The sequence below is a fragment of the Strigops habroptila genome, chromosome 9, assembly GCF_004027225.2.
Source record: "Strigops habroptila isolate Jane chromosome 9, bStrHab1.2.pri, whole genome shotgun sequence".
NCBI classification, from domain to species: Eukaryota; Metazoa; Chordata; class Aves; order Psittaciformes; family Psittacidae; genus Strigops; species Strigops habroptila.
In genome coordinates, this window is record NC_044285.2 from 10,284,540 (window position 1) to 10,298,440 (window position 13,901).

The 13,901-nt window shown below is 42.7% G+C and overlaps 1 protein-coding gene across 2 annotated transcripts in view; it reads left to right on the forward strand.

Annotated features, from left to right (window-relative positions):
• HDGFL3 (HDGF like 3) overlaps positions 1–13,901 on the forward strand; it is a 39,757-nt gene that overhangs the window by 22,300 nt on the left and 3,556 nt on the right. Inside the window, exons 2-5 of one of the 2 annotated variants that reach the window (XM_030498742.1) lie at positions 928–1,004; positions 4,261–4,399; positions 5,691–5,849; positions 7,433–7,579. In XM_030498742.1, the coding sequence (XP_030354602.1) occupies positions 928–1,004; positions 4,261–4,399; positions 5,691–5,849; positions 7,433–7,579 (522 nt within the window). Of the gene's footprint in view, positions 1–927; positions 1,005–4,260; positions 4,400–5,690; positions 5,850–7,432; positions 7,595–13,901 lie in introns of those variants that run through there. The other variant, XM_030498741.1, reaches the window with a different exon arrangement.

The following is a 13,901-nucleotide window of genomic DNA, read 5'->3' on the forward strand; positions in this document are numbered from 1 at the left end:
TCTCTGGACACTTAATTTTAGATGGCCACATATGCTCAGAAGTGCCATTTCTGGGAAGGCAGGCACTTAGATCTTATTTAAAGCTGTGCTGTGTTTCTGGTTTATGTGGGTAGGCACCTGGACTCTCTTATTTCTGTTGCAGAGGACTGAGAAATCGAATACGGATGAGACTAAGTCATGGGCCTAACCTCCTGCCTTGTGACAAGTGCTCTCACTCAGGCATCTGAAGATGGGATCTAGGCATTGCTCAGCCTGCAGGGTTTGTCCCAATCCCAGTTATAGGTCAGGAGATCACCCTCACCATCCCTTCCTTAGCTGCTCTGCAGCTGGATCTTGAGAAATATGAGGCCAGGGATAAAGTGTGAAAGCACAGATGGAGTACAAAGGAGAGTGGTGGCCAAAACAGGATGCTGCAGGGGAAGGAGAGTCCCAGGCCCTCCTCCCTGCATTGTGCAGTTTACACTGTGTACCACCATCACCACCAGGAAGAACCGTTGGGAGATTGTCCAGTTTTCCAGTTGCAGAGTCTCAGAGGTACCATCTGTTCCCCATTTGTTGCAGAAGTTAGTTAGGTGGCTGTGCGAGACAGACAGGATTGCGCCCTGGGCTCCGTGCCTTTGATGAGGCAGCATCTGAAGTTAACACTTCAATTAAGCAGGTTTGATTTTATTGCCTTTGTGTATTATAATGCCCATGAAATCATTAAAACTTTCTGTCTGCTCCTTGGTCCTTCTGTCACCTCCCGGTAGCGTTTCTGTCATATGCTGGCTTTGTGTGACCTGCCTGCCTGAAAAATCAGCAGCTGTCTTCCCTTCCTCATCCCAGGACTGTGGGATACCTGCACTAGCACTTCCATGACTTGGTAGGGATTCTTGGATGAGGGACACCACGTTAGGGAATAATCCTTTTTCCGTTTCTGTCTCACAGATTGATGAACTCCCTGAAGGAGCTGTGAAGCCTCCAGCAAATAAATACCCCATCTTCTTTTTTGGGACTCATGAAACGTAAGTGAATGAACATGATCTTTTCTTTGAAAATGACTTCTTCCATTGCAGCTAATGTCATCTCCATTGATTTTATTGGAACAAATCCTGACTGAAGCCATTGGGAGACAGGTCCTAGGAGCCCAACTCGTTTGTGTTAACACAAGGAAGTGAAACCTGAAAGTAGGTGGGAACACTGCTGCATGGATGATATATCATGGTCTAAGCAGAAATAATTACCAGTGCCAGTGTTTCCCATAAAGAAAAGTCTTGGCATGAGTTTATTAAAGGATCATCTAAATTCAGATGCAGGGGCAAATTTTTATTACTTGGATGTACCTGATAGCAGAGATCAGGCTGTTGCATTCAGACACATTTGGGTTCATGTCCTGTGTGAGAACTCGCTTGGTAATTCATAAAATGAAATGAAGCAGACCCCAGAGTCTCACACAGTCCTCCCATAGCTTTAGAGTATATGCATTCCTGTGAGATTTGTGCTGGGAATATTGTGGGATGGAGCTCTCAGAAGTGACAGCAGAATTGAGCTGGATGAGCCCATAGGGAAACAAAGGAATCAGAACAAAAAGGGTAAGTTAGGTCTCATAGTAATTGCTACAGAGTTTCACAGTTATAATGTCCATGCCTCTATTTTAAACTAAGATGTTTGAGGTAGTTAAATCACAGTTTCCATCTTGTGTGAAATATTTACATCTTAAAACTTTTCCTTCCCTATTTGCAGGCAATGTGTTTTCTAGAATTCCTTAAAAAATTGAAAAATTAAAAAATTAAATTCTGATTACATTTTAAATTCAATTTTAGAGGTTTGAAGCTTTACTAAAATCCTATTATTTATTTTTTAATTTTAGGATTATTCTAGAACATAAACCCCATCGCTCATACATCCCATTTTATTTTAAAAAATCTTTAAAGGCAGTTTCTGCTTAATAAAGATTAAAATAGCCTCTCTCTAGTTAAAGTATTTCTTCCTATTGCTGTAAGGAAACAACCTGATACTTTGCTATATTGTGATCTACTACTACTGTCAAAAAATAATCTAAAAAGAATAAAGTTCAAGTAAATTTTTTATGCTTTAAAATCAGAAACCAAAATGTAATTTTATTTCATAAGGGAACAGTTTTTCCTTGAGAAATATTTTGAGAAAAACCTCTGACCACTTTTATTCTGAAACGAATGAATCCCAAACTGGTAATCTCTTTGGTTTGGATTTTGTTAGCCCATGGTCTGATGGTGACATCTGAAACAGGAAAACAGTTTGTAGTTGCTACCTTAACAATTTAAAAAGCATAGCTATTAAAAATGAGCTGTAGATTGCAGCTCCTTGGTTTTATAGCAGAGCAGTGGAAACTCTTACACCCCCTCAGTGGCAATGGACGAGTTTCAAACAAAGATGTAGGCAGTCTTTCAGTGTTTACTGTACATAAAAGAGCTAAAATAAGGTAGCTCAGGATAAGTTTCATACGGTTTTCCTGTTATTTGTGTTAGAACTCTTTGTATTTTTGGCAACAAGGAGACATCTAGCATTAGCAAAAGCATAGGTAAGATAATTTATTCAGATCCCTTACTTTATTGGAGCCTTTAATATTAACAAGACATCTGTTAGTTTGGAAATCACTGTTTGGCTTTCAGGTAGAAAAGCTTTCTTGGCTTTATAATTATATAACCGAGATATTTCTCAATGAGACAACTGAGTGTGGATACCATTCTGTCTCCTGTGTACTTCAAGGGAAGCTCTTTCCCTTGAGATGTGTCACCCGATGCCTTTAGCCACCAGTTGGCTCCGTACTGGCAAACTTCTTGCCAGTGGGATGAATTAAGTGAATGAAACTTTGCACATTCATAAGAGCTGGGAAGAATCAGGGCATAAATCGGGCATTGATCTGAAATAATGTTTACAGCAAGGAAGAAATATGATCCTGTGATTAAGATATTAGCCTGAGACTGAAGAGACTTGGGTTTTCCTCGGTACCCTGCTATCAGTTTGAGTTTGACCTTGGGCAAATCTCTGTGCTTCAGAAGCCCATCTACAAAAAAGGGCAACTTCCCAACCCCATGGTGATGTATGAGAATAAGCATGTTGTAGATGGTGGAGCTCCACAATCCCCTGGTAATGGAGACCATAGAGTTAATGTTAATTGCAAAGATCATCAAGAAAGTAGGACAGTGATTATAGTGAAGGACACTGTGACTTGCTCATCTCCAGTCACTGGTGACATAGAATCTTCCATGTGGGAATGAAAAGAGTTTTTTGCCTTCACTATTTTTAATTGAACTTACAATTAGCCATCCCAGTACTGTAATACAGAGCAGAGTAAACACACTGGATATAGATACCCAGTGAAAAGGAAATTATGCTTTCTTCAGTTTTATATAAGAAGTTAGACTTTTACTGTGAAGTATGTGGAAAGAAAGAGGATAAACCACCACTCTTCTTTCTTTTTGTAATTATTTTTCCCTGCATTGTGGTGCCTGTGCCTGACATTAGTTGGCCCAGTGCAGAGCTGACTTACACAGCAGCACAGCACAAAATCCCTCCTTTGCTGTGCTGTTTGAAAAACAATTTAGCCACAGCACCCTGTGTGTCTCATTGTTTCCTCGTGTTACTCATCTGCCTATATTCACCCATTGTTTCCTGTCTTATATGAAATTATAAGATTTTTGGGACAGAGAGCATTTTTATTGTATTTGCACAGAATCTAGCAAGTGGGGGGCTTATTCCAAGAAAGAAGCTCCCAGGCTTACTGGCAGTATAGATAATAATGAATGCCACTGATTTTTCTGTCCCTTAGTACAAGGAGTAAGTTTTGGCTCTTGGGTTCTAGGCACTCCTCGTGTGCTTTAACTTTTTATATGGTATTTCTAGGCCTTTCTGGATCTGTAACACATAGGATTGGAAGTTTGGTCCCTTGCTATCGCAGGCAATTACGTCATATAATCCCTTTCATAAACTGTTCCAGTGCCAGTTCCCAGCAGTAGTTAATACAATAAATGAGGCTCGGTTTAGTTGTTTCTAGAGAGACCCAGCATGATTTTGCAACATCAAACATCAGGATGATGAGCCAGTGCATTAAATCAGACTCACAGCAGTAACGCAAAGCCAGTGTGTTAAATAAATAAATAAACAAATAAATAAAACTGAAAAGAAATGATGGAATGAGCAGAAGAATAGGGAAAACATCTGCACTGTTAATGGGGGGTGGTTTTTTTGAAGAGGAGGAATTTAAGTCCTTTTTTGAATGTTACCTTTGTTAAAATGCAGTGCGTTCCTGGGGCCCAAAGACCTTTTCCCATATAAAGAATATAAAGATAAGTTTGGAAAGTCAAACAAGCGAAAAGGATTTAATGAAGGCCTGTGGGAAATAGAAAACAACCCTGGAGTAAAGTTTACTGGATATCAGGTAAATGACTTTCAATCGTATTCTTCGTCTTTCTTGTTTTCTTCTCTGAGGAGTTCTTGTCAATGTAAACATGGTATGAGTGATGTGGAACATCCTGGTTTTGGTGGAGCTAGGAAGTTTCACAGCTTTTGTAATTGTGTAATGTAAAGACAACTGTGGTCTTGCACTCTGTGACAAATTGAACTTTAATCATACTGCAGAGCCCTCTGCATTTTGTGATATTCTGGGGTGGTGAAGTGGAAAATTCTGCAGCAGATTTAGTTGAATTAAAAATGGAAGGTTTTATTTACTGCAGTATAAACATGAATAATTTCTGACTTCTTTCTGTTGTTTATTTTTATAGCAGGTTCAGTGTAATTTACATGGACCGTAAGGTCATTGCACTTTTGATTTTTACATTGGTAATGTATAACACGTAGGACACCACTGCCAAAGATGTGAGGGGTGAGAAGGTGCAAGTTTAAGCTGCTGCTACTAGATAGGATCTGCTGCTGTACAACAGCTCTCCCTGTAGGATGTCCGGAGCAAAGAAGTCAGTGAAGCCGGAGGGGGAGAAGAGTAGTTGGTGGGCTGGGTAAAACCAAAGAACTTTTCTCATTAAAAAAATGTGGTCCTTTGAAGGCAGAAATCACCTCCAAAAGAAGGCAAACACCTATTACATTATTAGCACAAAACCTTACAAACCAGAGTTATGGACCACCTGCAAGCAAGCTGCTGCCCCTCTCGGTTCCTGTTTCGCGTTTTCAGCCCTACAGATGTTTTGCATACACTTGGGGGTTTAAAAAAAACTCTAGTGAATAGTCTGTGGGTGATGGACTGTCAAAGAGCTCTCAGCCTTCTGATCAGTGTTTGCTTTTTCCTAACACAGAATCTTGCCATTTGGGGGGGGGTTTGTAACAGCCATTTTCTCTCTTAAGTCTCTCCTATTGCAGCCAAAGTCTAAAATTTTCCATAGTTTTGCCCAAAGTAGGGCCAGGTCTCTGCACGGAGCAACCCTTCATTCTCTGGCAAACACGTTTTTGTTATTGGATCTTCTGTTTCTGTGTAACCCCTTCAGAACATGCTATCCCAGAACCTGTGTGTGATAACTGCTTTCAAGTGGTGTCTGAAAAAATTGCCCTTGCAGCGCTTTTTCTGGTAATTGCAAGAATAACCTGAGCTCTTCCTGACTATAGTGATTGAAGTGGAAGCTGCCTGTTACCAGTATTTCTATCTTCAATACGGAACAAAAATTAAGTAATAGATTTTAGTGGGGTTTTTTACTGTTTATATTATTATTGTTATTTTAAAGGCAATTCAGCAACAGAGCTCATCAGAAACTGAAGGAGAAGGAGGAAATACAGCAGATGCCAGCAGTGAGGAGGAAGGTGATCGGGTAGAAGAGGATGGAAAAGGAAAAAGAAAGAATGAAAAAGCAGGCTCAAAACGGAAAAAATCCTACACTTCAAAGGTTGTCTTCTGAGCTTTTCCGTTGTCACCCGTGTGCATTTATAATTAGAATACTGTCCACCTCATGGCAATCTGTTTTTTCTTCTTCAGCATTTTGATTCCAGTACCATAACAATGGTGTTCAAAAAGCCAAAGGGAAGTGCTGTTGCTTTTGTGACAGCATTGGTGAGGGAGCAGTTGAAATACTCTGCCCTGTCCTACTGCCGACACTTTGAGAAGAGGGTGAAAGTATGGGAAAGAATTCAAAAGGGCTGGAAAGAAAATCCAGGCAAAGATGGATTGGTTGGTTTGATCATCTTAGCTAAGTATTTCCCCATGAGGAGCAAAAAAAACCTTAGAAGTGTACCTCCTGGGAGACATGAATTCGGGTTTGGTTCCTGTCCAGGAGAATTCAAGCTTCTCTCTCCGTCTCCAGTGCGAGTGCCCCAGATGCCATGGTAAAAGATATGGTAGGTCAGGTGTGCTCAATTGCTCCTGTTGTAGCTGAGTGTAAAATACTTCAGCACAGGATACAGAATGGAGGGAAGGAAGAACTAATTCATTAAGCAGGGAGGAGGGCACTCAATTTGTAGATGAAAGGCCTGCATTGTAGTACCTGCCAGCCCTGTTAAGATCTAAGTAACAGGTCAGATGAGGAAGCTAAGAGTAACATGTCTCAGACAGTCTCATAATGGCTGGTGAATGTAATTCCCTGCATAGGGACACCTTTGGGGTCAGGTACGCTTCTCACTTGTCACCTGGGTGAAAGGGAGCAACATTATAGTCACTTCCTCCAGTTCTGTGTGTGCCTCTAGGTCTGTACTTTGCTTAAAAAAATGTGGAAAATGTGGCAGAGTCACATTCAGTCACATTCATGTTCTTCTCTGAAAGTGAAAACTAAATTAAATGAGAAGCAAGTAAACAATCTGATCCAGGCTCAGTTTGGGGAGAGCAGGAATTTTCGTGGTTCACCCACTGAACAAAATGTATGAAGTAATTTCACCCCCTTTGTGTGTTTTACATTAGAAATTCAGGTCTGCTCTACCATCTTCTTTCCAGAAGACTCTGGGCAAACAGAGGATTAGGAAAATGGTGGCTTAATGCCACAATTTATCCTTTTGTACTGTAGAATTGCATAACATAAAGGGAGCAGAAAAGATGTATTGGTTCCACATGGCTTTAATGTTAATATATTAAAGCTGACAGCACTAAAAAAAGTATGGAAAGCAGCTCTGCTAATGTTATTCTCATTTTACATCTCTGTGTTTAATCAAAACTTTTGTCAAGCTGGCACCATCTGTTTCATTAACTAACAAAACCTACAGGTGACCCAACACTAATACCCATCTCCTATTACTGTGTCTGTCTTACAGTCAATTGCGCCGCCAGCCTATGTTGAACACAGAATTTCTCCTTTTGTTTCAGCGATGGCAGTAACTCCAACTACTTCACCTGAAAAACACCTTTCACCCCACATATCCTCCCCAATATTCACCTTGAGCAGGGAACCACATGATCAGACAGCATTCCACGTGCATTTCAAAAGTGTTTTTCTATGACTGAAGCTCAGTTTTTACTTTTTAACTTTGTTATTGATCATTTCAGAAATCCTCCAAGCAGTCACGGAAATCTCCTGGAGATGAAGATGATAAGGACTGCAAAGAGGAAGAAAATAAGAGCAGCTCTGATGCTGGGGACGCAGGCAATGACACAAGAAACACTTCTTCAGATTTGCAGAAAACCAGTGAAGGGGTAATCTTCTCTTAATGTCATTCATGTCCCATGCAGTTTGCTGTGGGGGGGCTGCAGAGCCAGGGGTGAAAGGCAATAGCAGTGACCTGTGCATGCCACATGAGATCTTTTTACATTGCATTTTGGTGCTCAGAATGTGTCTAGAACAGAAACATGAGACTGGTCCCTGTACTGGAACAAATTTTTCTCTGAAGAAGTGACTGAATAGGAAAAGATACTATACACATTACTTTTGGTCCAGTACTTGCATGGATGTCAGCTGAGAGGAACTATTGAAAATCATGAGCTGGAATGATGCAAAATGGATGTGAGAGCAGAATCAGACTGTTTGCATAATGCCTTTTGGCTCACTAAACAGTGGGAGCCTGCTTATCCTTTCATACTTGTTTAATGTTTGTGCAGTCCCACTGACTTCTCTGGAGTTCATGAGGGTTTATGTGCACATTACAGGCTGCATGCCGCAGGTTTCAGGGCAGATCCTGCCTTGGGAGATGACTTTCCAAGGAGGGGATACACGGCCTGCTCCAGAGCAGCTTCATATGACTTGGATGTTTGTTTCACTTGTGTGTTCGTGTCAGTATTATTTTGTTGCGACCACAACAATAGAAAGGAGGCTGCCGAGCAGAGAAATTGGCATGGGAATTGGTTAATCATCAGCCACCTTTAACAACCACTGCTATTTCTCAGACACTGGAGCAGCACAAGCCTTCCTGCTCCAGCACTTGCAGCTCCATCTCAGAACCAGTTCTCGTGTGGTTCCCATGCCAAGGCCCTGCCTCATGGCCAGCAGCCATGCTGGGCTGTCACAGGAGCTGCTGAGTGACACGAATCCCCAGGTGTGAGAGGAAGCCAGCCAGCACAGGCTCTCTCTGACATTGCTGAGGTGCCTTCAGCACCCAGCCGCGTGCTCAGCCTCCACCCTTTCTCACAGAACAACCTCTGGGGAGCTGCTCTCATCTGCTGCTTAGAGACTCCCCCCAGAGCTTCCTTTCCCCCTGTCTCTTTGTGGTACAGTGTATGTGTTTTGTGGCTCTTCACCTTAAAAGACTTCAATATGTGGCTTGCAGGGTCAGGAAGCCTCTCCCTGAGCCTCTCCCATTTGAGTGAGAAAACAGGCCATAAGGTCCATCTGAGGTGGCAGAGGTTCACAGAATCACAGAATCATAGAATGGTTTGAGTGAGCAAAAACCTTAAGATCATCTAGTTCCAACCCCCCTGCCACAGGCCGGGGACATTTCACACTAGACCATGTTGCCGAAGGCTCTGTCCAACCTGACCTTGAACACTGCCAGGGATGGAGCATTTACCACTTCTTTGGGCAACCTGTTCCAGTGCCTTATCACCTCACAGTAAAGAGCTTTTTCCTTATATCCAACCTGAACTTCCCCTGTTTAAGTTTAAGCCCATTATCTCTTGTCCTGTCACTACAGTCCCTGATGAAGGCTCCCTCTCCTTGTAGGTCCCCTTCAGATATTGGAGGGCTGCTATGAGAGCTTGCTTTGTTTCCTGTGTTTGTATCAGCAACAGTGGGTATGGCTGTGAACTTCAGTCATGTTCTCCATGTAAGGACCAAATGCTTATGAGTTTGGTCAGTTGTAAACTCAGTGGCTAAAAAGTCACGTAGGATGTTTCCTTTGTAGCTGGTGACATTCATATAGCTCTTCTGTCTGTATGTGCCATGCTTGTAAGCCCTGGAGGCAGAGTCCAGCGTGCTGGAAGAAGCATGGTGCTGCTCTTCAGCGTTTGCAGGATTGCAGATATTTTAGACTCTGTGCTGAAATACCAACAGTCTGTCCTTCCTGTCAGCACCAACTTCACGGAAATATAATCAGCATTGTCGCAGCCATGCGAGGAGTTGACTCTGCTCTGACTTCTGCACTCGGGCTTCGCATCACACTTGAACTTCAACTAGAGTTAAGCAAAGTCTTTAACTAGGTCTTGGATGCATTTAACATAGGCAAAGGTGGAGGTTTAGTAGCATGTACTAAAAAGAGATGGAGAGATGGTTTTAAGGGCAGCCTGATATATAAGCACTGATAAGTTTGGAGAAATCACGTCCTGATCCAGATATTTCATCTTGGGCGTTTCTGCCACAGAATCAGCATTTCACATGTAAATCCTCTTCAGTGTTTCTTTAGATTTTGTCAGTAGTGCAGTTCTCTTTTAGGACCGGGAGGGGACACTCCATCTCCTGGCATCCTCAAAGCCAGACCAGTCTCTTTTTAGAATATGTGCCTTCATCAGGCACAAGCGCTTGGGGAAAGAGTAATCAGATTGTGTTTTCCAGTTGGAGCAGAACATCCATTCACACAGTGTGTGTGTGCACTGACCTCCTGGGGCACGGAGCTGCTGTCCCGCAGCCACGCTCTGCTGGACATCCAGACTGGGAGTGCACCGGAGGCATTGAGCTCCTGCGCCCATGAGCTTGGACTTCTTTTCTGTAGGAAGGAAGGTCGGGAAAGGCCAACACGTGCCTGCAGAGTTGGGGTATGGTCCTCTTGTTCAGAGGCATGAATTCAGAAGCATGTCTAATAGACGCCACCATGGATGAGATTATGGTCTCTTTAAAATGATTAAGCTTGTGAGAAGAGCACTGCACCACCAACACGCAGTGTGAGGATGGGCTCCGTCCTCCTCGCCAGCGCAGCACAGGAGTGCAGACACACACAAACACAGACCCAGCGCTTCCCTGTCCTGAGGATCGCGCTCAGGGCGTTTCTCTTGCCATGAGATGGCGCCAGGAACACACCAACATGGACCACGGCAGGGCTGGGCCGGCCCCGCGCTCGCACTGGGCAGCATATGTGTTAAAATAGCTTGCAGAAAGGTACCATGAAGGCAAAGAGACCAGAAAAACGGGAGTTCGGAGCCCTTGATGGAAAATTTTCATTCCCCTGGTTTTGACACCATGAGTGGCTGCTTAGAAGATGCCTGTGGTGGAGCTGGTAAGGGCTGTGGAAGGCACAGGGCTCAGCTCCCCACAGCCTGTGTTCCCGAGAGCCCTTGGTCCTGTGCTCTGCACCTCCAGTGTCTCTGACTGTGCAAGAGCTGCCTAGAGGACACAAGAAGCTTTTCTCTTAATACTACTAATAATAATGAGGTAGTCATTATGTTTTATGCTTTTATTTATTATGGACTGCAAGGTGAAGACACATCTTCCCTCTTCAGATCAGAGGGAAACTTGCCTTTTAATTGCATTCTTACCCTCAGCATTATGGTAATGAAGGGCTTGAAGGGCTAATGGCTGAAGCCAAACCATTGCAGAAGCATCTTCACCTGTATTTTTTAGTGAAATTTCTAACCTCCAGGTGATAGAAGAAAGCTTGAACATGTGAAGTGATGGCTTTCTAAAGACTCAAACCCAGAGCAAATAAAAGTACTTCCAAAGCTATGATACTTTTTCAGCCAATTTCATACTGTTCAAAGGCTCAACTTGTGATTTTTTTTATCCCTGGGGTTGACAAAGCTGGTTTCTTTTCTTCAGTCCATCCCTTAGTTTCTCAACTATTCTTGAGGGCTACAGAGACTCTCAGCAGAAGAGCATTAGCTTCCTCAGACTCAGCCACATTTAAGAATTGCATCCTGCCACTATGTGTTTCTCAAGCTCTTTCTCTCACTGCTGTTCTTTGGCTGATTCCTTCCCCAGAAAAATGAAAAGCATTAACCTCAGAGTTTTATTATCTAATACTAATTAACTAATAATATATTAGTTAAGACAGCCCATCCCAGAGTTTGCTCAGCTCAAGAGTCACACGACAGTCCTCTGTTGTTAAATAGTGAATTGTTTTGGCTTTCTCAAAATACCACATAAACAGAGTATTCCAGTGGAAAGGTCTTCATGGCTCTGTGTTGTTTACTTTGTATGGTACAAAATTAGCTCATAAACCAGTGAATTCATGGCAGCAGATTTACATTCCACATTTAAATCTCCGGTGACTTGTACATTTGGTTCTTGGCTGGCATAACTCAGAATCTTTATCATGAACACCTAAGTTGCGTTTTACTTTTACTCTCTGGATACCCATATAAAGGCACTTGAAAGCTGGCTGTAGTCCCTGCCCTATTAGAGAGTATTTGAATGCTAAGGTCAGCACTCAGGGTCTGTGGCAAGTTTTTCTTTTGGTAGCCATTATTTTAGTTACAGTCCAGATATTGTGTTGGTAAATGAGGTGTTCCCTTCACGTACAGATGCATGTGTTGCCTTTCAGGAGGTGAATGATTTTACGGAGTCTTTGAAAAATAGTAGATTTGTTGGAATACATTTTTTTGCTCCTGCTACAGCCTGAATATTAAAGTGGGGTAAAGGACTGTGATCTTTTTACTCACACTGACAATCAGTTACTAACATGGGAGTCAGTGGATCTATTTGTGGAGGCGACTGCTTGCCAGCATGAATAAGGGGATCAAAATCTGGTCCAAAATTACTGCCATCTGATACTATTGCAATTGGGAGAGCATATTTAAAACAGCCTGAGTCCAGGACATATTTTCTGTTGTGATGTTCTTGTGGGGTAGCAACAGTTCCAGTTACTGCTGTGAAAGACAAGTGTTATGGCCGAACTGGCCAGAGAAACACAGGTTCACTGTGTCCTTCTGATATGGTTTTGAGATGTTTGGTTCCTTCACTCTTCCTTCTTTACTTCTCAAGAATAACATTGGTTGGGCTGCATAACAGGCTTGGGGTTTTACAATAAACATTAAAAGTATAGCATTTAGTGCTCTATTCAATGTAAAAGTGTTTATGTGGGCATCTTTCCAGAAAATGAAAACAGAGTATGTGTTTCTGTCTGATTATTTTCTGCAATTTGAAGTTAAAATCTACCCCTCCAAAAAAGGTAACATTTGTAAAAATGTGTCACAACTATTGCACAGTAGAAATTGCTATGTAAAAATCAAACAGTGGCGTACTCTGGTGTAAAGAGTTGTGTTGTCTGCTGCCTTCCTGTAGCTCAGGATAACAGCGCTGCTAAAGCAATGGGACATGGGACATAACTCAGGAGAAACATAAATGTCTGAATGCAAGTTGAGATTAAAGCAGCTGCTGTAGATGAAATATACTCTTTGCACCTCTGCGTACATTGAATCCTGTAAACATTTTGACCTTAAACTAACATGGAATAACAATGATCATACAGAGCAAGTAAATAATTATCTTTCTGCCCATCCAGCAAGAGCTTTTACAGTACAAGATGGCTGAGTCAGTTGCCAGACAGTGTTGAGGAAGGGATTTCAGTGCCGGAAAAAATAAGGCAATTTGTGAATACAGCTTTATGTCCTCTCTCTGTGTTCTCCATCCTTCAATTTTCTTGATGACTGAAATTCTTCACTGGAATCAGTCAGGTTCTGTGCTCTTTGTTTTGTGTGCGGTAGCACTGGTCAGCACAGAACGTGTTGCACTTAATTGTACAGTAAAGCTGAGAGTCTTGTTCAAACAAAGATGATGAGAGTTGATCTGTTTCTGAAGAGACGTGAAACCATGGAGACCATGGAAACTGCTCAGCTCTGCCACATCCTTGTTGAGCAGCGGGAGCCTGAGTTGCCTGGGTAGGGGAAGGAGCCAAAGTCCCTGCATGGCCCCAGGGGCTGCCTGCACCAGAGGAGAACTGTCAACTTCTGGTGCACCTGAGAGACAGAATGTGTGTCATGCTGGAAGACTGCACAGGGAACCGTGAAAATCCTAGAGGATTATTTGCTACCCAGACCTTTATTGTCCTTCCTGTGCCACAAGAGATGTATCCATGAGACATTGGGGAGTGGAAGGATTAGTATTCCCAGCACCCCACATAAGAATGGTGCCTACCCAATCTTCCAGCTTTAGCCCAGAGGGGCGTTGTTGTTAGTACGTGCAAAGGTTTCATACTCCAAAAGGACAGCTTTCCCTATGGATCTGGGAGTGGTACCCCAGAGACTGACTATTTCACCACCCAGCAGGGCTGGGTAGCAGCTGTCAATAAGAGCTTTAGCAGAAGGCATGGTTTGATTGACTAATCTTTTGTAGTTGTTTCAATGAGTGTCTGCCCTTCCCTCTGAAGGGAAAGCAGCAGCAGTGAATCCTTCTAAGCCATGTCTCCAGAGCAGCAGTAAGTATAATCTCACTGACTCTTGAACAGAAGAGGGGTCGATGAAAGCATGGTACTCTGATGAGCAGCACGTTGTCACACCTTTGGGAGGAGGCATGGCTCAGGCAGTCCCTGTAAGCCATCATCACATGCATGGGCATTTTGTAATAACCCATTATCATGTGTCCTTAGTCAGGATGTCCCAGGACCTCCCACACGGAAAGTGCAGGTTTCCATTACTTACTGTTTGCAAACCTGTTGTC